The sequence below is a fragment of the Planococcus citri genome, chromosome 2, assembly GCF_950023065.1.
Source record: "Planococcus citri chromosome 2, ihPlaCitr1.1, whole genome shotgun sequence".
NCBI classification, from domain to species: domain Eukaryota; kingdom Metazoa; phylum Arthropoda; class Insecta; order Hemiptera; family Pseudococcidae; genus Planococcus; species Planococcus citri.
In genome coordinates, this window is record NC_088678.1 from 83,973,873 (window position 1) to 83,999,302 (window position 25,430).

The window sequence follows — 25,430 nt, forward strand, 5'->3', positions numbered from 1 at the left end:
ATATTTTCAACTCGCAATAATCAGAAAAAAGTCAACTGAATGCATTATAAATTTTCAATTCTAATTTTTAAAAGCAATTTTCATCTCGCCTGAACTAATTGCTATCAAAAATGTTACTTTACACACTCGCAAGCGTTCTTTTCGAACACGCACTTTAGGAGTAAATAAGACAATTCCAGTTTACTCCGTGCGTTTTTACTCCTTGCTCGGAGCATGCGAAAAGAAAACAGCTAATGAGTCAATGACTCGCCTTTCTCAAGTTTCTTTTGGTTTGTTTAGCTATTGGTTTATTAACCGCGTCCTAAATTATTTTAAAATAAATAAAATTCTAAAATTCACAATAATTCAAGCTCGAAGTTTTCAATATTTGAAAAATAAAATCAAATTTGTAAATTCATAAATTGTCATCCATTTTAGCATACACTAAATTTGTCACTTGTACCGTCTCAAATCATAAAATTTACGACGAAACGGTTCTTAATGATATACTGATCTTATCGTGGGAAAAAACTGTTTATCAAGTGTCAACTCCGACAGAAGAAAAAAAATTGCAAACAATTTATAGCTACACCTACTAGGAACTACTGGTAAATGGTAATTCGCCCTCGCCGAAATAGAACGGGCAATAGAATAATATGTATTTGTAATTGGCTGAAGTAATAGGTAGTTTCAGTACAAAAAAAGTAAAAAATCAAAATAAAACAAATGTTCATTTCCACGCCAAATCAGCTACTAAGGCTATGTGATCCGAAGGAAAAACCACACTCGGTATGCCAACATGTTTCATGACATCTTCTTTCGCTGGAAATGGAATTACCTACGATGCATTGAAAAAAAATATGCCTCGGTGAATATTCGTATTTTAAATTGACGTAATTTTATTTTCACTAGGTACCTGTTCCACAGTTAGCAGATCCTTTTGATAAAATATATAATCGAGGCATCCGGCAAAAAGTCGAGTATAATTAGTAAATTCAGGCGTTCCGCAAGCGCTTTCGAATGATATTGGATTATGTAAAGACAATTTCAAATCGTTTTCAGAGCAGTTTTCTAGAAAATGAGCAAGATTGAACAAAATCTTGGTAAAAAAGCATTGATAGTGTACCTAATGTATGAACTAAAATGGAGTAATTTTTAACTAGCGCTATATCGTTATGTTGATGTCTGGTAAAAAAAACCAGTGTTTTGTAGCGGCAGAAAAATACACGCTCTAGTAATACAAATGAGACGCTTATTTCGCCGTTCGCGTCAGCGATTCGCCAATTTTTCACTTACGTTCACATGCAACGATATAGTGAAGTATATTCGCGATGTTCTAGATAGTTAAATGGGTAAAGTACGCACCATATTTCCACTCGTGATAAGTTTCGGGCACAAAGTTGGTGGTGAATAATTTGTAAACACCGCATTCCGGTGTGCTATTGAAATCGCCACAAAAAACAACCGATATTTTACTGTTTGGGTCCTGATACGGAAAAGAAAAAATACAGAATTATTAGATTTTTCTCCTTTTACGTAAGAATATAAATGTATACGAGTATACGTTAAATAAGGAGTTTAGTCGTATTACAAACCTCGGAATTCAGACGGTTCAATAAATTGTTTATAAAACCGAGACATATAGCCGCTTGAAGAAGCCGTATGTGGTCGGCACTGGGATGGAAATACAGATGAGTATTCGCTACTATCAACTTATGATTTGGTTTATCCAAATAATCGAGTAAGAGAATCTGTAACATAGCGAATGTCGATGGTTCGCAGGAGAAAAATACGCGTGAAAAAACATCGTAGGTTAGCTTACGTCATCTTACTTGCGCAGCGGTTGTTCGTTCTTTCAATTTAGCGTACAACGACTCGTCTTTACTGACCGCGTCCCAAATATGCGATAAATAGCTCAATTCGTGAGAATCTTCTCCCAGAGTCAATTTGTCGCAAGAAACCAATCTGAAGTTTGATACAGAAACGCGTTACTCGAGTGCACGCGCTAATAAGCGAGTACCTACCGTATCGTATGTACTCACTTGAAACGTGATTTTTTAAAGAAAGTAGCCACCCCTTCGCTAACTTGACCACCTTTCTTGGCGAATTCACCATCGTATCCGTTAGTTTTCAAACAACGATGTAAGTCTACGTCGAAAATTCGGCAATCCACTTCTTGCAGCGAAATTATATCCGCATTGTAACCTATCAAATACGAGTAGTAGCTTTTATGAAGAAAACCTGTACACGCGCAAATTGAAGCGAACATATGAAAATATAAATACCGATCAATTCCTTCATAATCAACTGTTTTCTATAATCCATGGAAAGCGCGTACGGCGGAACGTAACTAAACAGTTCATTTTTTCCAGTCTCCGAAGACGCGTACAAATCGGCTAAAATATTGTACGTTACAACTCTGAATCTGCAAGTCGAACAACGTAACGTATGTAACGTACCTACTTGGAAATATTTTACTTTTTACTCGTATTTACCCGTGCAATCGCAAAGATACAAAGTACTCACGAATCGTTGGTCAAAGCGGCTCGGGTGAACGCGTGTCTCGTTTCGAATGGACAAAATCCCGGTCCCGCGTCGACTTCGGACGAAGAAATTATTTCCATCGGAATACCGGCGACGCCATTTCGCTTAGGCGTGCAAATCAATTTTAGTTTATGACCGATATCGCTTACGCTAGGAACGTATACGATTCCGGATGAAACCAATTCGTAGCCTTTTTGCAACTGTCTATGCCAGTCAAACTGCGACTCGGCTTCGTCGGTGTAATACGATACGAATTTACTAGGAAAGACCGGGTATCCGGCCATAATGCATTTAGGCAAGTTTATAGTTTGTATCCACGGATAGTTGATTAAAATAGTATAGAGCTGATCGCCGATCTGCAACGCAACTTTCGAATCGTCGTCGCAGGTGAAAACCTCCTTACACAGTACGCTTTCGGAAACTACGGCGCCGTTTTTTATCAAATTCACGGTAAGCGATTCCGAAGAGACGTTCGATGTCGCTTCGTCCACCGTTTCTGCCGGTTTTTTGTTCTTCTTTTGTTTTTTGTGAACAGCGGTGTTTACCTTCATCGATAAACGATTCAAAAATGTTCCAACAGATTCGGATAAATTCCTGGTAAATTGCAGTTGCTTGTTCAAACGAACATCGGGTACGTGATATAAAAATGCCAACTGAAACCGATCCGATTCATCGTTTATTCTAAGATGAACGTCCGAACTGCGCTCCATGAGGAGTCTTGATTTTGTTGTCGTAGCCGGTAGCGAAGCGAATCTAGTTGTCTGTTGCAGACAGCAATGACTAGATATGCATAAGTTCAAAGTTGAAAACAAACCGGGCACACTCCATAACTTTATCCTGCCAATCATAAGATAAGCCTTTCCGTGTACGACTGAATAAAACACGGATCAACCGACGATATCAAAAGAAACAAGTAGTTTGGAAGCTTTTGATTTCGTTAAAATGATAAAAATTATTAAATTAATAATCCAATCCAATTTTACTCGAATTATTTTCCAATATTTATGAATTTTTTTTATCCTTATCACCGCGTGTTTGTTATCAGTAAGAAAATAAAAAGAAAATCCAGAGCGCATGCGCGAGTAAAATTGATAACAAAGCTTATCTAAAATAATATAATTATCTATCTTTTCCAAATTTCAAATTTGACTTTCAAATTATTTTTCTATTTTAAATTACCTTTAAATTTAAATTATTTATTATGCAATTCATGCCGCTAATAGCGTAAAATCGTTCTTGATACGTACAAGTATTTTAAGAGGTCGGAAAACTCAAAAAACACGCGCTAGTACAACGCTATTTATCACCGGGTTTTACTCTACAACGTTCAATAATCACGGCTGAGTACTGACCATGTCCAAAGAAATTGATGTTCTGGTAATCGGGTCTTGTATGACCGATTTGATTGCGTTAGTACCCACTCATATACACGTAATACTTACTTATAAAATACTTAGCTACAGCGAAAAATCGTAATAAGAATATTCAACGATGACGATGATTTTTAATTTTTGTTGGTAGTTACACCGAAAGACTACCCAGAATCGGAGAAACCATTCACGGTCAAAAGTTCAGCATCGGTTTTGGCGGTAAAGGCGCGAATCAATGCATCGCTGCCGCAAAACTCGGAGCACACGCCGCTCTAGTTGCCAAGGTACGAGGAATACGATATGTAATTTCCAATCGCTGTAGCGCCATTCGGTTCGCTATTTTCAATTTCGATTATAAGGTATTTTTTAGTTAGGAAATGATTCTTTTGGCACGAGTTATATGCAGCATTTGAAAGATGAAAAAATCGACGTGTCTTGTGTTCGAGTCGTCGACTGCATGAGTGGCGTGGCTCAAATTTGCGTCGACAAAAGCGGTGAGTTCGTACGAGTACCTTACGAGAATCAAACACATTCGATTCGAGACAATTCGTCTCCTTTATCTACTTGTTGTGTTTGTTCATGAAGAAACGCGGGCGCGGGGATTAGCCAACTTGTACTATAGACTTTTCTTTTATTTCAGGCGAAAACAATATCATAATTATTGCCGGCGCAAACGACACGTTGAACTTGAACGATGTTATCGAAGCGAAACATCAAATTGAAAAATCCAAAGTGGTTATGTTTCAATTCGAAACTCCTTTGGAAACCACAGTCAAAGCTTTAGAATTGTGTAAAACGCACCACTGTACGTGAGCAACATTATCACGACGTATTGAAATTGAAAAGTATTCGCTCGAATTTGAGACTTGAGTTTAATATTGCGTTCGTTCAAGGTACTACGATTGTGAATGCCGCTCCAGCGGCGTCCGAATTAGACCAAAGAATTTTCCATTTATCAGATGTATTTTGCGCCAACGAGACCGAAGTAAGCGAGTATTCGCTAATTCGCTATTCAGATCGACCGGATGCTCGATAAATTCCGAGCCTCTCTCGACCTTTCAATTCTAACCGATTGAAACGATGGTATAGTATACGTATCGTTTTGCGTACACTTAATTCATCGTTCGTTGAACGATCGAATGAACGTACCGTAACTACGAGTATTCCTACGCGATTTGTTTTTTATAAGAAAAATTAGAATTACGAAGAGTCCGAAATCGAACGAGTGTCCGGTATGAATTGGATAAATTTTTGTATATTTATGTACATTTTTTTCCCGCGCGTATAATTACTCGGTATTATTCTCAATTTAGACTGAAATGATAACTAACGAACGCATCGAGTCGATAGCTGATGCTAAAAAAGCGGCTCTTAAATTGAAAGGAAAAGGCTGCAAACGACCAGTCATCACGCTAGGAAGTCGAGGGGCTGTTTTTTTGCAAGATGAGAGTGAGGACCCGATCTACGTGCCAGTTGATGCGGTGAAAGCTGTCGATACAACGGTACTACTACTACTACTACTACTACTACACTGTTCCCACCATATTCGGTTACTTATTTCCGACGCGTTATCGCGTCGCAATGGTTTTTGTTTACTCGAATTTCGGTGTTTGTGAAATAAAATAATGTTTCAGGGCGCAGGTGACGCGTTTCTCGGGGCGATGGCATTTTTCTTGTCTTCGTTTAGCAATTTAAGTTTCGAAACGGTCGTAAAATATTCGTGCGAAGCTGCGCGGTGTTCTGTATTGAAAGCCGGCACTCAAACGAGTTTTCCTACCGCAAATGATTTGCCACGCGTATTTCAATCACTGCAATCAGTTGGCGAGATTCCTTCTGCGTCGTAGATCAACGACATCGATGTTACTACGTTACGGCTGTTACTTTCCAATTAGATAATTATTCGCTGTTAATTGAAAATTATACAATTTCTTTATTCGCAAATTCGACAATACTCATTTCACGTGTGTTTGTACAAGTCTCATTACTTCCAGCGTGAAATTTTAGACATAATAATATGTATTAAGTAATTATTCCAAATGAGAATGACCAAACCATTAACCATACGACAATTCACTCACTAACATCTTGAAATTAAAAGGTTATCAAATCGTACAAATAATATTAAAATACCACACACCTTGAACTGATTCGATTTCATTTCGGCACGTAGATACTTATAATAAACAGATTACCGGAGTCTCGACTAATGACTATTAAGTAAAACACCGAAACAATGAAGACAACCGAAGTCGAACTCATTAAAAAAGATAAAATAAAATGATGTAAATAGCAGCATCGGAAATTCGCGAGAAGAGTGAAACCAAAAGATCAAGTCGAGAATATCCGTAAGATGTTTGTTTGCAGCCTTTTGCACCATACTGGACATCGCTAGTTCCAGCCCTCAGGTGTAACACACGATGTTTCGAGGCATCCGCAGTTCAGTTGGCTGTCTCATACGATGTAGCGATGAATTGTTTAAGAAACAGCGCAAAAGCACATCGCGAAGATGCATGCGAACTATCGCGAGATAGTATAGTAGGTGGGTATTTAAAACCGATTGCGCTAAATTGTGCTGAACCGAATGATAATAAAACTTTCATTCGTTCAATCATTGAAAAATTGTCGTCTCAAAATTTTATTGTTGTTTCCATCTTATCACTTTTTATCATTATTACAATGCAGTACATTATATAAGAGACATACGCGTTTTTAGTAATATAGAAAAACTACTAAATACATAACAGAATAACGCGATATAACGTAACAGGTACTTTACATAAACGTAGCTACGGTACAAAGTAATTAAGGTAGTTGTATCGTCCGTCGCAAATATTTCAATTAGAAAGAAACAAAAAAGAATAAAATAAAATGCAGTAAAAAATAAATATATAAATAGGAAGAAACGTGGCATCGGCCACTTATAAATCGTAAATTAAAAAAAATTCAATATCGTCTGCTGATCCGTACTTACGGCTTTTTTAATATACGATACGAAGCGAACGCGGAAAACACCTTTTGTCTTCCGATAAAGCGATCCGTATTCGACCACGTACGCTCATCGACATAGACATCGACACGGACAGAGGTAACAGATTGTAAAAAAATAAAAGGGAGAAAACGCACGGGCCAAATGCCAAAAATAGTACTAAACATAAGCATACCTCCTCGGCTGTTGGAATAATTAAAAATAAAAACATAGTCTAAAAATGAAATGAAAAAAACGTACACAGCTTACATACACAGGGGAATAAAACTACGTTAATAATAAAAACCACATAAACTTACGGGGAAAAAAAAAATGAATAATAATCGATTTTAAAATTAACTCGAAGTATAACGTTCAATGTAACGTTGCTAAAACGATGAAAAGTATCTTACTCGGTGAAAATTTAGCACGTACGGTACGTAAACGTACTTCGTACTTGAAAAAGTGAAGTTGGTCGATTCTATTTAAAATTTGATGGAATTTACTCGGGTGGTTATAATGCCGCCTTTATAGGTGCCTCTCTTTTTTTTCGTTTTTTCGTGTCGGAATGATTTGCCCTTGGTGTTGATTAAAATTTTCGCAGCTTTGTCTCCCCAGCTACCGAAAGAGCCTCTCTGCAAATCAAACGTACACAAATGAATACGTTATCGGGCTATCGAGTTTTAAATGGCAAAACAACGGAGTACATAGTTAATAGGTACGAGTACAAGGTACACTAAAGAAGCATCGACGAGCGACGACGCTGCCAACTGCAACTGACTGAGTAGTCGCAATCGCTTCGGTATCTGGTATCAATCGCCGAATACTTACGTTTAAAATGTCATTTTAATCGTCGAACTTGATTTTTTTATTCTGCGGGTTGTCACCGCCGCCCGATCCGAAAGAATTGTTGAAACCTCCGCTAGATCTGTTGAAACCGCCGCCGCCACCGCTAGATCGGTTATAACCACCGCCGCCGCCACGATCACCACCCCCTCTTCCTCTAAAGTTGCCACCGCGACTTCCTCGGAAACCTCCTCCGCGGTCGTTACCTCTATTGAAGTTACCTCCTCCGCCACGACTATTAAAACCACCGCCACCTCTACCTCTTCCACCGCCCCTTCGATTAAATCCTCCGCTCTCGCTATCGTCTTTGAAATCGCCGTTGGCGCCTTTGAAACCGATTTTCTTGCCACCCCAGGCGGGTTTCTCGTTGCCGTTATCTTCGTCACCGCCAAAACTTTTCCTAAATCCGCCTTTAAAACCACCACCTCTGTTGTCGTCGCCGAAACTTTTTCTAAAATTACCGCCACCACCACCGCGACCGCGAGAATTTCTACGGTCGTTGAAATTTCCGGAGCCCGATCTACGGTCGGCGGCATTATCGTCGTCGTTATCCTAGTAAAATACATTTTTATAATTACTACCGGCTATGCAACCAGCGCATGAATAATAATACGTACAGTAACGTTATTATATTTCAAACCAATGATTCGATCGAATTTTTTACCCCTCTCCCGCCGACGCAACGTTTTCCAACTATTTCTAGTTGATCGGCATCCTAAGCCATCTAAAATTCACCAATACCATTACCATTTCTTGAAATTATTTCATTTTTCAAGAAAAAAGACGAGAAAAAGGGAGCAGTCGATTTTTCAAAAGAAATTCATGCACTGATTCGTATCGTAACACAGCCGGGACATTTCGATAAAAAAAAACTCAGGTTTTTACCTTCGCTACGTAATTTTGATCTCTTAATTGCTCGTCTATTTCAACTTCTTCGGCGTTTACTCGTCTAAATGGCTCAGAATGCCTTCTTTTCCAATTTACGTTATTCTGGCGAAATAGAAACACAAAAAAAAACCACGCTACAAATTTGTTTCATTCTGATTTCAATCAATTCGCCGCCAAATCATTGGTTTTTCATTAAATTACGATCTACTCGATAAACAGCTACAATACATTAACGAGCTCTGCTGAGCTACTCACTTCGTTGTTGTTTGAAGTATCGTTACTCTTCACAAAATTCTGATATTTCGGCTGTTTCTTCTGCGGAACGAAGAGAAAAAAAATTGGGTTAAACTTTCGAGCATATCGTGTCGACAAATATCACGAGCGAAAAACTTACCGTAGGACTAGAAGGACTATCAGCTTCGATTTTTCGTTTTAACGGGTTGACTGCGTTTTTGTTGGAAATCGGCGCTTCTTCTTCATCATCGTCATCGTCGTCGTCGCTCGATTCTTCCTCAGATTCCTTCTGATTCTTTGGAACATTCTTCTTCACAATCGCCGCTTTATCTAAGTAGTAAAATCACGTTTAAAATTATAAATTCTCAAAAAATTTTTACAGCCGAATTACATTTGCTTTAAATACAAAGCGTACGTACTGTTTGCGGAAGGAGTTTTTGTTACGTCATTGTCGCTGTCGTCATCATCGTCGTCGTCGTCGTCAGAGCTTTCTTGTACTGGTGCGACTTTTTTAGGGGCTAGTTTCGGAGTTTGTTTCGAAGCAGGTTCGTCGTCTATAACAAAAATTCAATAATTCAAAGACGCTCGTCGGTATTCGGTAATCGATCGCACATGGAAAGGACGACGCGACGTAAGATAGATAAAGCGAAAACTCACCCGATTCGTCGCTCTCGCTCGAATCTTGCTTCTTCTGAGCGGACTTCTTGAATGAAGCCGGTGCTGGTGTTCCTTTAGTAGCGCCTTGAACTGTTTTCCGTTTAGAATTTACCGGAGTAGCGTTCTTATCGTCCGAACTCTCTTCACTACTGCTGCTACTTTCGTCTTTAGCCGCCGATTTCGACGAAACAGGAGTTTTGACGCCGGTGTTCGCCGCAGCAGCAGGTTTGACGGTTTTCTTGGGCAGCTGCGCTTCGTCTTCGTCGTCATCTTCCGAACTCGAGTCATCGTCATCGTCATCGGATTCTTGTTTCTTCGGCTGCGACGGTGTAACCGGACGTAGTGGCGTTTTCACGGGTGTTTTAGGCGCTGGTTTAGATTCTTCTTCTTCGCTGGATTCTTCGCTACCGCTGCTTTCTTGTTTCTGCGCGGCTTTCGTCGCGGTAACGTTATTCGCGACTTTTTTAACTGGCGTTGGTTTCGTCGCCGGTGTATCTTCATCGTCAGAGCTCGATTCATCGCTGCTTTCTTCCTTAGTCGCTTTACTCGCTGCAGTTTTGGCATTTGTTAGACCTTTGCTGGTGCTCGCATTTACGTTCGGCGTAGTTTTCTTCAACGTAGGCTTACGCTTGTCGTCTTCATCGTCGTCGTCCGAATCATCGCTACTGCTTTCAGCGGCGGCAGGTACTATCGAAATTTTGGCGGGCGACTGAACCGACGGCGACTTGGTAGTTGCACTCGGCGCACTAATTTTTTTGGGTGGCGCTTCTTCTTCGGAATCCGATTCTTCCTCGGTAGTACTGCTCTGTTGCTTTGACGCGGGCTTTTTCGTTACATTGAGCGTTTGTTTGTTGATCGACTGATTCGTCGATTTCGGAGTGACGAGAGTTTTTACGCAGTCTTCTTCTTCGTCGGACTCGGAATCTTCGCTACTGCTTCCGTTTTTTTTCGCCACAGGCGTAATAGGGACATTCTTTTTAGCAACGGCCGAGGGCCCTTTAGACGACGCGATGTTGGTTTTATTGACTATCGGTGTCTTCTTATCGTCGCTATCTTCGCTGGAATCGTCGCTATGGAAAAGAAAAAAATTACGCGACGTTCCATTAGGATTAGCATATAAAAGCGACGATGGTCGATAAAAAATAAAAATAAAAAAACGAGCGATAATGCGATAGGCTACCGGACATGCACTACATAATCAATAACGTAAGTATTGCGAAAACTCGTTACGATAAATAAAGGCAAAATTTACCTGCTTGCCGGCGCTTTCGCTTTGGTAACTTTAAGGGCAGCCGTTCCATTTGTTAAAGGTTTCGAAACAGATTTGACTGGTTTTGCGGGCGCCTCGTCGTCCGATTCTGTAGCAAATAAATGCAGTTACGAATGTAAAATTATGTCGCGATAAAACATCGAAATACCACGGCCACCGTTAGAACCATCAGATTTCAAAAAAGGTGAAAATATTCCAAATTGGGCCACATGTCGAGACATCGGGCCAAAATTTTCACCGGGGGAAGCAAAAAGCGATTTATTTGAAAACTCTGAAAACTCGTCGACAATATTTTCTAAAATAATTCGCTAACGCGAGAATTAATTGTTTGAAATGTATACTGCAACCGCGTGACAGCTACATCGCAGTTGCCCTGAGATTTCATCGTCAATTTAGCATGTTTAACAACCACTGCTTGATAGCTTACACCGCAGAAGTGAACGTTAACAACATGCCGTCAGGAAAGCACTACAGATGTTAAGATAAGAAGTAACGTATTCGAGCAATAGCAATATTCACCTGAACTGGAATCCGATGAAGAAGCTTTCTTCGTTAGCTGCGACGTTAATTCTATTTTCTTTTTAGACGTTCTGAAATGAGTATAAACGATAAAACGTAGGAAACACCCAACTTTGCACCGACAATAACCGCCGATCACTACTTACTTTATAAAATGCGATATTACTTCCGTTAAGGTTGCTGATCGTTGGGTGAGAGTACTCTGTATGGAATACAATGCGCGATTAATTTGATTAAACGACAGGAATCACGCTATGTAAGATCAAAAACACACGACTTACCGCAGAACATTTCTTCTGGAAAATTGAAGCCAACGCCGGATCTTTTTTGGTCAAATAATCGAGGATGACAGCCTTGATGTAATAGTCTTCGTTTTGTTGCGCCATTGTTGCAAAAATTATTTACTTTAATCGAATAACTTTGAAATTTCTAGCACATGTCTGAAGACCGATGTCGAACGAATCATCACACGTGCGTTCTACCACGAGATCGAATTGATCGCGCTGCAGGAAGTAATCTCAGAATGAATGAACTACCTGAGACATGAAAGCATGAAACACAACAACATCGCTGCTATCACGGCGTGTTGCGCTTATCATTGCAATTTTCAATTTTCTCATCGATGAGTGCGCCGCGTACCTCATCCACCCGACATCGTTTCAACGATTACGATCTTCGATTTATCCACCACGGTTCCCCGATAAAAGAAGTACCGTAAGGATGAAATTTGCTGATCGCATTATCGGCTTCGTAATATTCACACCTAGTTCACACCGACCGGAACAGAAATTCTGTACGAACGTAACGTTACGCTCGCGTTTAACGTGATTGATGAGCCATTACGATACGATGGCATATCAAGATCGCGTAGTCTGCAAATGCGAGTCGTCAAACTCGAATGTCCAAAAAATTTTGGAAAATTTAAAAAATTGGTGGCATTGCGAGGCATTGTGTTTACAAACACCGTCCGTTGAAAAAAAAATGGTTTTCAATTTTCAATGTTTTCATTTTTGATTTTCCATCGTTCGTTTTTCTCTTACAACTTTGTTGTTAGAAAAACAAATGTAAATTGATACTTTCTCAAAAATCGGCCAACTTCCAAAGGTGCGGTCTATCAGCTATCATCATCACTATTTAACTGAAAAACCCATCGCAAATCGAATTCGCATAATCAACTTTTCACGCGTAGGTACCAGGTTGAATGATAATCGTTTTTTTGGATATGGTTTATGATTGTTGTCTCCTGATTCCGACGAAATTACGACCGCAAACGTCAGAGAAGTAAGTTCTAATCGCCTATTAGTCCGCATACGTATCTTATTATCGGGTAGTTGCCGACTTTACGGTGCACTAGGGTTAACGAAGATGATGCTGTTCTTTTGATTTATGTATATATTTGCGAATGAGTAGGTATAGTTGCGCTTCGTAGCGTTACCGGCGTAGAGCGTTGCGGATAACGTAGATTGCGTTTTCTACTAGTTGTAAATAACGTGTCGTATAAGCGAACTAACGTTGGTAAAATTATCAATTTCGCAGATTTCGTAAACAATAATACTCGAGCTTTATATCGACTATTATGGAAGCAAATCTGGACGAAACGACTGCAGGGAGTAATCCCGGTATCGAAGATACAAGTTCGATGGACGTTGACCAAGCGAACGATATTTTGAAAGTAGCATCTCATTCGGAGCCATCGGAAAACATGGACGAGTTCGAAACGGCTGCGAAGAAAGTGGAACAACCGTCGGAATCGGGCGAAAACCAAAGTATGGACGTCGAGCCGCAGAATAGTTCGACTTTCTCGTTTTCTACGAATATCAAGCACGAAGAAGACGATACCGGCGAAGCGGATGCGCTGTCGACGTTAGCCTCGGCCGCTTTGGGCCAGGATCAAGCGTTGAAGAACGAATTAAAAGACGTTCCCAAAGTAATCGCTGTCCCGCAAATGCCTCCCATGAAAATGGAGAGTTCTCCGTGGTGCGACGTTGGTATTATCAAAGGAACCTCGTGCGTGATAAAACATTTCTACCACACCAACCATACTAACGAGCATAGCGCTATCAACTCCGACCAACTACCGGACTATACCAATTGCCAAAAGATCGAATTGCTACCGGGAACCGCGTATAAATTCAGAGTGTGCGCCATCAACGCTTACGGTAGAGGCGAATGGAGCGACGTATCCGCCTTCAAAACTTGCTTGCCCGGTTTCCCGGGAGCGCCGTCCTCCATCAAGATATCCAAATCGGTGGACGGAGCGCATCTGTCTTGGGAACCGCCGCCGGCCAACTCGGGCAAAATAATCGAGTATTCCGTTTGTCTGGCCGTTAGAAATGCTACTATTCAGTCGCAAGGCGACTCCAAAACCATTACCAGCGTACCTGGTCAACTGGCGTTTGTGCGCGTGTACTGCGGTCCGCAGAATCAAGCCGTCGTGCACAATTCGTCGCTAGCTGCCGCGCACATCGATACCACTACCAAGCCGGCCATAATATTTCGCATCGCCGCTAAAAACGACAAAGGTTACGGACCGGCCACGCAGGTCAGATGGCTTCAAGATACTCCGTCCTCATCCTCCAAGTCTACTCCTTCTAGGCGTGAGAAATCGCAGCATAATACTTCTTCGTCGAAGAAATATAAAAGCATGAATAGCTATTAGTATCAGCTGTACTGTACTCTTTTGCATACATTTAGAAGCTAAAGCGATAGTAATAGTAAAAAAATATATAAGTTGAAGTAACATTCGCTCACTTTATATGTATATAGATTTGTAATCTAAACGATTCGATACTTTAAGTTGTAAGTATTTCTTCTTTTTTTTTTAAATTATCAATTATTTATTTATTAATTATATGTTCTTTTATTTCTCTGTCGTCGAATTTTCATCTCAGTCGGTCTAGATTCGAGTATTAGTAGGGCTGAATCGGCATGCGAGTAATGAATGAATCGCTAATTTTAGCCGTTTTTCTCCATCCAATCTAAACACTCTTTGCGTCCATGCGCGCCTTTATCGTAGACAGAATGGCAAGTTAGGCTCCTCAACGTCTGATCTCAAATTGCTGCATGTCGACTATGTGTGAAAAAAAAAACCTGAACGATTATTAACAATTTTCGAAGAACAATTAGTTAAAAATTTCAAATCGAATATCGATAAAATAGTATTGTCGATAGTCGATATCTCAACAGTGCTCAGAGATAGGTTGTCGTGGAATTGAAAACCTGGCCGTTGGGCCGCCAGGCGTCGTCCATCTACATTTAATTTTCATCGTGAATACGTTATTGTTTGGCGGCATGTTTGTAGGTATATCTACTATCTGTCTATCGGTCTACCATATAACCCGCGTCGTCGGTACGTATGTATATAATTAGTTACGCAAGCATATGCGATATAAATTCGTAGATATTATTACTCTGGCCATCGTAGGCCTACGAAAAAAAGTGACGTCGTTGTTGCTAATGTTAGTTGCTTTTTGCGATTGTTTGTGGGTGCCGGGTGGTGGACTCTGGACTGGCGGTGACGGTGAGTATGAAATGAAAGGGTCGAGAATGATACGGTCTAGCCTAGATTGTGTATTAAATCGAGTTATACAAATTCCCAGAAGGGCGCTACTGTATCAGTAGCATCAGCCTAGGTGTAGGTGATCTTGGTTTTATGTAGGTAAAATAGGTAATGTAAAAATTTAAATTTAAAACGAACGCGATGATTATTTTGTCCCCTCTCCTCCAGGCTCCAAACCAAACACCAACTCACTAAGCAATAATAGGTAATTAAAAACAAACGTGTTTCAGTTGACTCAGCTGGTCCGCAAGCAGAACGAATGTTGAATTTCGCAGCCGCCGAACGAAATAAACAGCCTATTCTGGATGTATTGAAAAATTACATCAAAGATGGTACTCGCCTGTTGGAAATTGCTTCCGGATCCGGCCAACATGTCACACATTTCGCTCGCCACTTCACAAATGTTACTTTTCAACCCACCGAATATCATTCGTCGCTGATAAATAGTATTTTAGCGTATAAAGATCACTTCAATTTGCCAAACGTTTTACCAGCCAAATATTTAAACGTCGAAGACGATCCAGATAATTGGCTGAATGGAGACTTGGCCCCCGAGTCGGTGGATTATATTTACAATTCGAATATGATTCATATCACCCCTTACAGCTGCACCGAAGGTGAGTTTATATTTAAATTTAAAATGCACGCTCGCCCTTCTTTTCTTCTTTAATTCTCTTCTCGTGCAACTGCGCTAATGTTCATCTTAACTAAACTTTCGCAGCAAAAATACAATCAAATAGAAACAAAAACAAAACGTTTTAATATGGATATAAAAGAAAAATTGAACAACGTATGTACATAGTAGAAATTATTCGCAAGTCGTTACAGACAAAAATAGTATTAAAACATACACGGTTTAGGTATGTTAATATTCTACGTACACTGTACACTTGAAACACACGCATTAGATAGGTTAGGTACTCAGAAGGCACAACCTAGTACCTACAATACTTAATCTACTTATTCTGGTGAACTTATCTACGCTGCCGTAAATATAAAATTCGTGAAGTTCTTTAGCTGCTCATTAGTCATGTAATTATACCTTACTTAGGTCTAGATTACCAGACACTTTAAGTTTAAAGGTACGCGTTGGCATCGTATTTAAAGTCGAGGTTAAAAATAAATGCAGTCGGTATAAATAAGAGGTAGGTAAGTACCTAAGTGTATAAATTATGTGTTACACACGCGCATGGCCTGAAGGGAATTTTTGAAATACGTTCGTGAAATTTTGGAAAAAGAACCAAATACTGCGGACCGGGACTTGAAGAATGCCATAGATGATGATGAAATGGAGGGTGTGCGCAAAACGAATACACACCTCGACTTACAGTACGATGGCACATTCCGAATTTAATTCTTCGTATAGTATGCCTATTGCCTACGTCTACAATCTAACCTATAGTTATATGTAGTAGCAGTACCTCTAACTAGTAAGTACATACAGTTGAAGTCAGTTTCATATATCTACTTACGCCCGACCATGCGAACACTCGACGGAATAATTATTACATCGTATACTTCACTACTTCATAAAAAAAAAAAAAAAAAAAAAAAAATGATAGCGATCAAAATTAATGATTAATGAGCCAAAATAAGCATCGTCAAACAACGAACCAACGAAACGTTTCGTCGTATATTTGGAGGGGATACGAATAAATAAAAAATAATAAGTTTAGCAACTTTGCGCCGGTTTTCACGTCAAAAAAAAATATACACATTTGGATACCAGCGATACCACTATACTATATGTAAGTACCTACTTTAAAAAATCTTGCAAGAATTTTTTGGTTACAAAAAGCGTCACTGTCGGACAATTACCGATTTACCGCCAGAAACCAGAAATTCGTCGTTTTTTATCTTTAAATGGGAACAAAAATTAACTGAAACCGACTTCTTTCTTGTCGAATACGCCTAAACATGCAGACTAAATTATAAATACGAGTAGGTTCCGCGTACAAAGTACCTATTCTAACAAGTTTCATTTTTATGTACCTACTTTTACTTTACAAAGACACGCGCACACACTCCATAACACTACCTAACACCTATGTACCTATGCAAATTTTATAAGTAAGTAGGCATTGGTTCATCGAGAATATCGAATGCGCCAAAAATAAATAAATAAATAATAAGAGTATTTAGGTAGGTAATCGATCACACAATTTCCATCGTAAAACGTTTTTCAGCGATGATTTTTTTAAATTTTTATTTTAAAGAGAGAATTTATTTGTGCGGAGACTGGAAAGGTGCGCGATATTCTCGAGAACCTTTTTACATACGAGAAGAGAGAAGACCTATCATGCAAGAATACCGTAAAATGACGACGTGGATATAGTTGTATATTGTGTTTGTTAATAGGTTTATTTCGCGGATGTGGAAGATACTTGAAAGGTGGCGGACTTGTGTTTTTGTACGGGCCATTCGCGTACAACGGGTTAATAACACCATCATCTAACGTAGAATTTGATAAAGGATTGAGATCCAGTGATCCTTCGTACGGTCTGCGAGATGTTATCCGACAGCTTGTACCGGAAGCGTCAAAATATCGCATACGTCTAGAAACGCAACACCAACTGCCGAGCAATAATCAGTTGCTCGTCTGGAAAAAAGACGAAATGTGAGAAAATACGCCATCTTTACAAATTTTGTTACAAATAAGCAACTACATATAATACTTATGTACCTAAATGTACACGTACTTTTATACAAGTACCCAGCCCTAGATTAGAAATAAGTTTTTACTAACTGATTTGATTTTATAAAACGAATATAAATCTCTTTCCGGCGTTCATTCTTCTGGTTACTTTGTATCGAAAAACGCTTCTATCTGCGATACTGGATACGCACGCGCTGATGAATGTAACCAACACTCCAAGTACAGCGTAATAGAACGTAGAACCTATATCGGAAATCGGTAAATGAAAATACACGTCCGTAGATGTTGATCGTTTTTTTTCTTCAGAAAGTTATTCATCAGTAATACACGTAGTTAGGTAGGCTAGGTAGTAGGTATACTTACCGAGAGAACAGTCTCCCAAAGTGAAAGGCCCCGAATTAATGCCGCAAACCCCGAGAACTCTTCTGTGACCCCATCCACCCATGTAGAAAATAAAAGCGTTCAAATAAAATAATCCTAAAAAGAAAAACAACCGTAATTAGGCATCTACTCGTACGCACCTTCCAATGTAAAATGCAGAAACGCCGCGTTGGTTATAAAATTACGACAACTAGATCTTACCGGCTAGTGCTTGAATACAGCCGATTATATTGAATATACTTTTATTGTATATCGTATGGAAGTAACAACTTGAAAACGCTCCAATTGTGGTGAAAAAAGTTATGTAAATTCCTACTGAAAAGAAAATGTACGAAATTTTCCACAACGTCGGGAAAACACTCGGATCTGTGCTCAGGCCTTCCAGAGCAAATGACGCGCAATTTTGGTGACCATTTATCAAATTACATCTCGAATTTATTCCCAACGAAGGATACAAAGGAATGTCCGTAGGGTCCACTATAAAAAATAAAAAAAAGAAAAAGAATATTCAATCTAGTCGTCTATGTAGCGAGGTTAAGATTAAAATTATTCTGCAACCGATCTTTGAAATAAGTAGGTACATTGATCAATGATAAACGATAGGAACAAATAGGTAGGTAAGTGTGTACATACGGTACTCGTAGATTAGATACATACCCAATGCAGATTTGTCATACGCTTTGTTGCTCACTATCCACCGCGCGTTATCTAGGGTGAAATACATCAAAATCAGCGAAAGGAACGATAGCAGCATCCATGATAAATTTGCCAGCGTAAATACAAACGAATACATCTAGATGAACAAATGAAAAGGAACGATAATTAGTACGAGGGTAAGATTGTACTTTTCTTTTCTTCGTCGGCATTCGAGCTTCTCTATAATTCTAACGGAAAAATGTTAAATAAAAATATTCGCACGAGACCGTTACCGTCAGTTCTACCTAAGTACATATAAAACAAAATAGGTCTGCATAAAAATTAATGCGTAGGTAGGTAGGTAGGTAGGTAGGTAGGTACAGTCTTCATCTTTCTTCTATTTACCCTGTGGCTTTCTTCCCTCCTCCCGTCAATTTATCATAAACCAACACGACTAACAAACTTTTCTTAAACTTAATGCTGCGTACAATGTACATCTGGTTGATCTGGTCCTCACTACTCGGTATTGTTAGGTGTATTTACACATTTACACTACACTACACTACACTTGAACATTAGTGTAAGCATTACAGAGACGAGACAGACAAACACATCAACATCTTTTCGACTTGAAAACGAATATTGGGTGCAGTATAATATGTAAGTATATACACATACGCACATCACACATAGGAAGGTAGCAACTAATTGAGCACTACTCGTACGCTATTTTAAGCGAAATAACCTTGCAAGTACAACATGAAATTCACCAACAGCGGCGTCCAAGTTGAGTAAATTTGAATTTCATCGTTAAAAATCGAGTTGGCAATAACGCCGATGTTGCTTAAAAATTGAAATTCTCTTTGCGCGGCAACACACATCACACCAAATCCAAATTTAATTGTTAAGAAATACACATACAACCGTGAGCGAGTCTCACAAATAGGTAAATTTTAGGTATCGCAACACAACACTCGATAGTCCATAGTTGTGTAGGTAAGGGTTGTTTTGTAAATATTATGTAATTCACAGTCCCGAGTCGTAAGAAAATTTGTAAACAATTCTCTCAGATTAGATTACCTTTACCTACTCTAATAATGGTTCATGCGTTGATCAAGTCGCGTCCATGTAGAACTGAGGTCTTTCAACTAGGTACATTATACCTATGTGCTAATAGCAAGACTACCTAGGTATAACCTATCGAGTACCGAGTAATAATAAATTTTTAAAAACTCCTGTAAAAAAAATACTCGAAGACTAATGAGTGAGTGAATAAATAAATAAATAAATAAATAAATAGGTAGGTAGGTAGGTATCTACCCGAGTAATAAAATCATACACATTAAAAATAAGAAAAAAAACACTGTTTTTTGTAGGTACTCGAATAAATCGGATAGGTATATGGACCTAATTGTTTTTCCGAGTAAAGTAGATAAGTATTTTGCACTCCAATGAACAGCTGATGTGAGCTGATACGCAGCCCATGTAAATATGTAGAAAAACAGGTATATAAGTATGCGCATAAATAATAAATTTCGTAGGTGAAATGACTAGATAATTAAGCGAATGTACGCGTGTAAACACCTTTACCTGCGAGGTACCTTAGGTCGTATTAGTTTATTCAGCGATCGGATTAATGAAAAATAGTGGTAGGCGGAACCAAACTACTGAGTACTTTAAGGGTATTCTTTACGACGAGTTATCAGTAGTTCAGTTCGAGAAAAATGCCCAACTTATGCACCTGATTACTCCGTGAATTTTCAACCGATTTTATTGGGATTTGTTTTAAAATGATGTTAATGCCTTTGTCTAGCCGATTACGTGGCGATTTTTTGCAATTATCAATTTATTTTTCTCAAAAAAGCTTCGAAAGTATGGTAAGTTGCGAACAGCCAAGCAGGCAACTGAAGGGTTATATCAAAAATGTGGCGACGTACTCGGCTAGATCTCATTTTTTTGAACCATACTGTGAAAAAAAAAATTTCAAAAAGTTGAAACTTACGGAGTAATCAGGTGTGAAAGTTCAGTACTCTGATAGACGGAAGCGGGTGGCGGGACATGTAACATTCCATGCTACAGTTCAGCCTAAAAAATGTAGAGGGTGTGTGTGGGTGTTTGACGTTTTGAGGAAGGGTAGTTTCGTTCTTCGCAGATTTACCGTATTAAACCGGTTTTACTTCTGAGATTACTGGTCGCCTAACAGCGGAAAACTTGATGGATGGTAAAATTTGGAGAAAAATAAGGAATTATGGATACCCATTTTTCTTTTTCAAAAAATAAAAAATGGAGAAAAATTTTAAAAACATTCCCTCAACAGTCTACGTTGCAAAAAGTTGACAATGTTTTATTTCTGTTTCCTATTGTCAAAATTTTGTTTTACTTCTTGAATATGCAATTTCAGAAGTTTTTTCCCGAGCGAAACGAGGGCGATTTTGAGGATTCTCGATTCTCTTTCCAAAATAAAATTTCTGGAAATTTTTTGAAAAAGTGAAAATCATAAAAATTCGAGGTAATCAATTAAAAATAATACCTATAGAAAGATATTCTTTTTTATGAATCGGTACCTAACTATACATAGGTAGGTTTACCTATGAAGTTTGTTTTTTCCAAGTTGGTGTTTTCTGAACATTTTTGTTCAAATTTCTTTTAAATATCAAATGTTGAAAAATAGACTTTTCTGACCGTCAAAAATAATTTTTTTTTACTTCTTGAATTATCAATTTTTAAAAACTCAAGTTCTCACTTCAACCAATGGGCTTGTTTGATTTTCTTTTCAAATACTCCAATTTTAGCCAGGAAATTTTTCTGATATGTAATTGACTAATAATTACTCTACTTCTTGGTAAAACAATTTTTTTTCATCAGTAAGTTGAAATTATTATTATTTGAGTACTAGTTTCTGAATGTCCTATAATTAAATGAAATATTGCCTAAAACTTCTAACATTTTTTTCGAGTTTATGAAATTGGCAAAAAAACTGACACAACTGAATTCCAAAATATTTCCCCAGTTTCAGAAAGTAAGGCACATCTTTCGATGTTTTGGTTTGAGGTAGAGGTAGTGGTGGAAAAAAAAATTATAAAATCTAGGTGCATATTTTGACAAATTCCTTCTCTTTGAGGAAAATTGGCATGTCTAAAAAGAACATTCATTTGCAATAGACCACAAAGCTGGTGGGTCATTCCACGTCAATTGGACCAAGAAGTGGTAGGGGGGTTCGGCGATTTTTTTGACATTTTTCCTATGGAAAGCCCTTCCGAAGGGATGACCAATGGCGCAAATCGCAGCCGTCTAGCCCATTTTTAAAGGCAGGCAGGGGCTGCTGTCAACGTTTTCAGTGAACTTGAAATATCATCCATTTCAGCAGTGGATTACTTGAGAACTGCGATACCTACCAAAAGGGAACTTTTTCCAATAGTTAGTGGTTTTGAAAGGCTTTTTGGTGATATCATGAAAATCAGCGTTGCCACTTTTTTTCGTACGAAAAATTAGCTTGAAAAATTTCAAAACGTACTTTTCATATCGTTCCGACTCTCAAAAATTCTGAAAAAAATATGATAGGCCTATGGACAACTTTTCATGCTGAACAACATATCAAAAAATTCTAATGGCATTATGTCGTGAAGTCGATTTAAAAAAAATTGAAAGTTTGCGAGAAAATATGATTTTTTGTTTTAAAACATGAAAAAAAGTTTTGATAGGTGAAGTTGACCCATTTGACCCCTATTTTTACGTATCTGCTGAAAAAGTTGAAAAACCCCTTTCACTCGATGAAATGAACTCCTCACAAAAAATCAAAATTCGAAAATATTCAATTTTCAATTTCAAACATACCTAAAAAAAGTTTAAATTTATTCAGTTGTCTTATTTTGACCTCTTTCTGACGGATTTCATGAAAAACAGATACGTAAAAATAGGTGTCAAATGGGTCAACTTCACCTATCAAAACTTTTTTTCATGTTTTAAATCAAAAAATCGAATTTTTTCGCAAATTTAAAATTTTTTTAAATTGACTTTGTAACATGGTACCATTTCAAATGGTGTGCATCGCTGGCTGTGTTCTGCGTCACATTTTCATAAACAATTTTCGTGACCAAATTAAGGATCCATACTTAACTTTCATTTACAAAATTTTGCCACAATTTCGATTTTTTTTTCAATTCAAATATTTAAATGTTTAGATCTTTTCCCCCAAAATCATCATCACTCAAGAGAAAATTTTTCGAAATTAAAACTTCCAAAATAAGGGAAGAATCATGAAGAAATTTAAAAATTATTGATTTAAAATATGGAAAAACAAGTCATTTCCCCAATAATACCTTACTTAATATTTTTCAGAATCACCAGTCCACTTGAGAGACAATGTTTAGAAACTCAAATTTTAAAAATAAGGGAAGGATAAATGGGAAACATTTTTGATTTAAAATATGAAAAAAAAATCATTTTCCCAAAAATACCGCAATATTTTTCAGAAGAGGGAGTCTCAAAGTTTTTGTTCCATCGATTTAAAAATAAAAAAAAGCGAGTACAAAGTGTCAAACAAACAGGACATCATAAAAAAAAGGGAGAAAGAAGAATTTTCTGAAGAACATCTTTTTCAAATATTTTAATCTGTGAGAATCAAATAAAATCGAAATTCATTCTTCTTGACCAAGAAATTGTTATGGAATGAAAAAAAAAGGTTCAAGTTGATAGTGTTCTTATTGGTTTATTCGGTAATAGTGACCTCTGGCGAGTATTTTGAATTTAATATGTCACATGCTTCTTTCCTTGCGCATATTTCGCGTATTTGCTCAAAAATATTTGGAGCAAATGCGCGCATTTGCGCAGTGAACATTATGCTCATAACATCATTAGCCCCATTTTTTATAAAAAAGAATATTGACCCAGAAATTGAAAAACATTTTGATCAAATAGCATTAAATCTCTTAGTACCTATTGATATTCATGTACTATGGTTGATTTTTCTATGAGAGGTTTCGCTTTTCACTTTTCAAATACTTTTGGAAAAATATAGAATGCTCAATTTTGACTTGTCAACTGAACGATCATTTACCTATCTACTATAAATATCAGAGATGGACCTTTGTACTCGTAGCTTTTGAAATGCTGTTTTCTGATTTTAAAAAAAAATGGAGCTAATTTTTTCCATCATGTAACAATTTTCTGTAAATCAATTTTTGGTTGAAAATTTTTCTTATTTTTTCACCTTTTTTGACAGAAATATTTTTTTCTAGATCAACCAAGCATCCTACGAAAAAAAGAATAGATGAAAGTTGTACATTTAAACTTTGAGCATAATTCTCTGAGAGTGAGTGCTAAGCTCCTTACTTGAAGAAAAAAAAACGTGCAGCACAGGAATAATTTTCTTTGAAGGGTGTTCAATTGACCGAGAAAGTTCATTCTCACCCTCAAAAATGGTGGAAAATGGGGAAAAAATTTCAATCAGAAAATTGGTTCTGCAGAAAATTCTTACGAAGGGGAATTTTTAATCATTTTTTTCAAGACCAGTCCGAAAAATCCCATCAGAATCACTCTCGAAAATGCAATATTTCACATGAGTATGTCCTCTCTTCTTTCTAATTCAGCTTACTGTATTCTTACTTACTGTAGGTTAAAATAACCCTGTGAGTGCAACCACAGCCGCATGCGACTTGCCAGAAAAAAAAGACAGTTTGAGAGAAATAAATATAGGTATAAAAATACACAGCAGGGTAGGGGTAGGGTGTACAGTACCTGTAAAAGTCATTCTTGAATGTATCACACTAACCTATACTATACTGCACAACACGAAGCTGAGACCATTTAAAAAACTGTGCAAGTGTGGGGTGAAGAGGGTTGGTATTGTTAAAAGTGGGTTGTGTAGTATGCACCATTGTCTAACTGTGAATGAATAGAAAAAAGAAATGCACCTCTGCAGTTCGTGATTTTTGGTCGTTCGCGAGTTGAATCATCAAACGTAAACATACATGTTAAGGAAAAACTGGTATGCAACCAGAAACCGCACTTACTGATAATAGTGTAAAGAATACCCTTAAGGACACTCATTACCTATCTTTGTAAATAACTCGTACGCGCCGTATCATCAATCAACAAATGAACCACTCGAATGAAATCAATCCGAAAGTAAACTCGTTAAAAGCAAACAAAGAATTTGATTACAGAATAATAAGACTGGAAATAGGGCAATTTTTCTGCGACTGTGTAAACAAAAGTAGATCATTTGAATATACGAGTACATACTCAGCCCCATATTCTACGTGCGAGTTGTTTTTGAATTTGGAAACAAAGCATCGTTTGCACAATTCGTTGCCGTGTCCCTTGAATTCTTACTTGGACACCATGACACAATACATAATTAGTCTTTTCGATGTTAGAAAGCAATCTACACGCGCACACATTTGGTATACTGTACGATCCTTTCTTGACATCGCCAAACGCCAATCAACTATCTTATATGTAATTATCATTATCGACATACGTAGGTACTTTTAAGGAACTTACATCGAGCAATACTGCACTGTACGATATCGAAGAAAAGAAAAACCAACTCGAAAACAACTTACATTCACTCTCACTCACGAAATCGAGCTTTCAACGCGTGCAATACTAAGAACTATATTCAGTTTTGAATTGTTCGCATTCGCATTCGCATTCGCATCACAAAAACACAACAACACAACAGCAACACACTAAAAACGTAGAAACGATCGAATCGCGCCGGTTTCTAGTTTTCATTGAAGTGGAAGGAAGTTAATAGGTGAGGAGAGAAAGGAGAGAGAAACGCGAACGCGAACCGTGGTACTGGCAATGGTAAACAAACACTCCCATCTCGGTCTCGGTGCCTTTTTGTTCTACTTCTTTCTGTTGTTGCGCATTGCGATGTCAGATGTGATCTACAATCTGTCAGTCAGTGAGATTGTGTG

At 38.0% G+C, this 25,430-nt stretch overlaps 6 protein-coding genes across 12 annotated transcripts; 3 read left to right on the plus strand and 3 right to left on the minus strand.

Moving 5' to 3' along the window:
- Nucleotides 1–614: 614 nt before the first annotated feature.
- On the minus strand, nucleotides 615–3,521 carry LOC135838145 (2',5'-phosphodiesterase 12). The gene is made up of 8 exons (XM_065353739.1): nucleotides 2,506–3,521; nucleotides 2,265–2,404; nucleotides 2,022–2,184; nucleotides 1,812–1,944; nucleotides 1,575–1,730; nucleotides 1,345–1,465; nucleotides 896–1,050; nucleotides 615–817 (listed from the first exon to the last, which is right to left on the minus strand). Exons 1-8 carry the CDS (start codon nucleotides 3,369–3,371, stop codon nucleotides 710–712), a joined length of 1,842 nt encoding a protein of 613 aa, XP_065209811.1. The 5' UTR covers nucleotides 3,372–3,521; the 3' UTR covers nucleotides 615–709.
- A 125-nt stretch (nucleotides 3,522–3,646) lies between these two features.
- Nucleotides 3,647–5,834, plus strand: LOC135838149 (ribokinase-like). The gene is made up of 7 exons (XM_065353745.1): nucleotides 3,647–3,932; nucleotides 4,045–4,177; nucleotides 4,264–4,387; nucleotides 4,534–4,698; nucleotides 4,787–4,878; nucleotides 5,207–5,395; nucleotides 5,528–5,834. Exons 1-7 carry the CDS (start codon nucleotides 3,877–3,879, stop codon nucleotides 5,735–5,737), a joined length of 969 nt encoding a protein of 322 aa, XP_065209817.1. The 5' UTR covers nucleotides 3,647–3,876; the 3' UTR covers nucleotides 5,738–5,834.
- A 678-nt stretch (nucleotides 5,835–6,512) lies between these two features.
- On the minus strand, nucleotides 6,513–11,844 carry LOC135838141 (nucleolar protein dao-5-like). 2 transcript variants are annotated; one of them, XM_065353732.1, is made up of 10 exons: nucleotides 11,554–11,844; nucleotides 11,419–11,474; nucleotides 11,273–11,343; nucleotides 10,736–10,841; nucleotides 9,484–10,553; nucleotides 9,246–9,380; nucleotides 8,987–9,156; nucleotides 8,848–8,907; nucleotides 8,590–8,694; nucleotides 6,513–7,493 (listed from the first exon to the last, which is right to left on the minus strand). In XM_065353732.1, the coding sequence occupies exons 1-10, from the start codon at nucleotides 11,656–11,658 to the stop codon at nucleotides 7,344–7,346; spliced, it is 2,028 nt and encodes a 675-aa protein (XP_065209804.1). In that variant the 5' UTR covers nucleotides 11,659–11,844; the 3' UTR covers nucleotides 6,513–7,343. The 2 variants fall into 2 exon arrangements, with proteins under 2 accessions (XP_065209804.1, XP_065209803.1); XM_065353731.1 differs by lacking the exon at nucleotides 8,590–8,694 and adding an exon at nucleotides 7,690–8,256 and having other exon boundaries at nucleotides 7,250–7,493; nucleotides 11,554–11,843.
- Nucleotides 11,845–12,226: 382 nt separating this feature from the next.
- Nucleotides 12,227–14,141, plus strand: LOC135838148 (host cell factor 1-like). Its single transcript, XM_065353744.1, has 2 exons — nucleotides 12,227–12,553; nucleotides 12,809–14,141. The coding sequence occupies exon 2, from the start codon at nucleotides 12,849–12,851 to the stop codon at nucleotides 13,929–13,931; it is 1,083 nt and encodes a 360-aa protein (XP_065209816.1). The 5' UTR covers nucleotides 12,227–12,553; nucleotides 12,809–12,848; the 3' UTR covers nucleotides 13,932–14,141.
- Nucleotides 14,142–14,470: 329 nt separating this feature from the next.
- LOC135838151 (methyltransferase-like 26) lies at nucleotides 14,471–17,622 on the plus strand. Of its 2 annotated transcripts, none has more exons than XM_065353748.1 (3): nucleotides 14,471–14,621; nucleotides 15,062–15,448; nucleotides 17,190–17,622. In XM_065353748.1, the coding sequence occupies exons 1-3, from the start codon at nucleotides 14,564–14,566 to the stop codon at nucleotides 17,450–17,452; spliced, it is 708 nt and encodes a 235-aa protein (XP_065209820.1). In that variant the 5' UTR covers nucleotides 14,471–14,563; the 3' UTR covers nucleotides 17,453–17,622. The 2 variants fall into 2 exon arrangements, with proteins under 2 accessions (XP_065209820.1, XP_065209819.1); XM_065353747.1 differs by lacking the exon at nucleotides 14,471–14,621 and adding an exon at nucleotides 14,633–14,792.
- LOC135838155 (LHFPL tetraspan subfamily member 2 protein) lies at nucleotides 15,569–25,342 on the minus strand. 5 transcript variants are annotated; one of them, XM_065353757.1, is made up of 6 exons: nucleotides 25,009–25,342; nucleotides 18,526–18,661; nucleotides 18,070–18,345; nucleotides 17,851–17,964; nucleotides 17,578–17,730; nucleotides 15,569–17,430 (listed from the first exon to the last, which is right to left on the minus strand). In XM_065353757.1, the coding sequence occupies exons 2-5, from the start codon at nucleotides 18,659–18,661 to the stop codon at nucleotides 17,588–17,590; spliced, it is 669 nt and encodes a 222-aa protein (XP_065209829.1). In that variant the 5' UTR covers nucleotides 25,009–25,342; the 3' UTR covers nucleotides 15,569–17,430; nucleotides 17,578–17,587. The 5 variants fall into 5 exon arrangements, with proteins under 5 accessions (XP_065209829.1, XP_065209831.1, XP_065209828.1 ...); XM_065353759.1 differs by lacking the exon at nucleotides 25,009–25,342 and adding an exon at nucleotides 24,748–24,956; XM_065353756.1 differs by lacking the exon at nucleotides 25,009–25,342 and adding an exon at nucleotides 19,187–19,663.
- Nucleotides 25,343–25,430: the final 88 nt, after the last annotated feature.

Excerpts from the sequence above, each read along its gene's own strand:
- LOC135838145 (XM_065353739.1), bottom strand. The coding sequence starts at position 3,371 with ATGATTGGCAGGATAAAGTTATGGAGTGTGCCCGGTTTGTTTTCAACT. Across the intron at positions 2,405-2,505 it reads GCCGCTTTGACCAACGATTC|ATTCAGAGTTGTAACGTACA; the intron begins GTGAGTACTTTG and ends TTCGACTTGCAG. Across the intron at positions 1,945-2,021 it reads TTTAAAAAATCACGTTTCAA|ATTGGTTTCTTGCGACAAAT; the intron begins GTGAGTACATAC and ends ATCAAACTTCAG.
- LOC135838149 (XM_065353745.1), top strand. The coding sequence starts at position 3,877 with ATGTCCAAAGAAATTGATGTTCTGGTAATCGGGTCTTGTATGACCGAT. Across the intron at positions 3,933-4,044 it reads TGTATGACCGATTTGATTGC|TTACACCGAAAGACTACCCA; the intron begins GTTAGTACCCAC and ends TTTTGTTGGTAG. Across the intron at positions 4,178-4,263 it reads ACGCCGCTCTAGTTGCCAAG|TTAGGAAATGATTCTTTTGG; the intron begins GTACGAGGAATA and ends GGTATTTTTTAG.
- LOC135838141 (XM_065353731.1), bottom strand. The coding sequence starts at position 11,658 with ATGGCGCAACAAAACGAAGACTATTACATCAAGGCTGTCATCCTCGAT. Across the intron at positions 11,344-11,418 it reads GTAATATCGCATTTTATAAA|AACGTCTAAAAAGAAAATAG; the intron begins GTAAGTAGTGAT and ends TACTCATTTCAG. Across the intron at positions 10,554-10,735 it reads GCGAAAGCGCCGGCAAGCAG|CGACGATTCCAGCGAAGATA; the intron begins GTAAATTTTGCC and ends TCTTTTCCATAG.
- LOC135838148 (XM_065353744.1), top strand. The coding sequence starts at position 12,849 with ATGGAAGCAAATCTGGACGAAACGACTGCAGGGAGTAATCCCGGTATC.
- LOC135838151 (XM_065353747.1), top strand. The coding sequence starts at position 14,654 with ATGCGATATAAATTCGTAGATATTATTACTCTGGCCATCGTAGGCCTA. Across the intron at positions 14,793-15,061 it reads ACTCTGGACTGGCGGTGACG|TTGACTCAGCTGGTCCGCAA; the intron begins GTGAGTATGAAA and ends AACGTGTTTCAG. Across the intron at positions 15,449-17,189 it reads CCCTTACAGCTGCACCGAAG|GTTTATTTCGCGGATGTGGA; the intron begins GTGAGTTTATAT and ends GTTTGTTAATAG.
- LOC135838155 (XM_065353756.1), bottom strand. Across the intron at positions 17,965-18,069 it reads CTGTATTCAAGCACTAGCCG|GATTATTTTATTTGAACGCT; the intron begins GTAAGATCTAGT and ends TTTTCTTTTTAG. Across the intron at positions 17,731-17,850 it reads TTTGGGAGACTGTTCTCTCG|GTTCTACGTTCTATTACGCT; the intron begins GTAAGTATACCT and ends TTTCCGATATAG.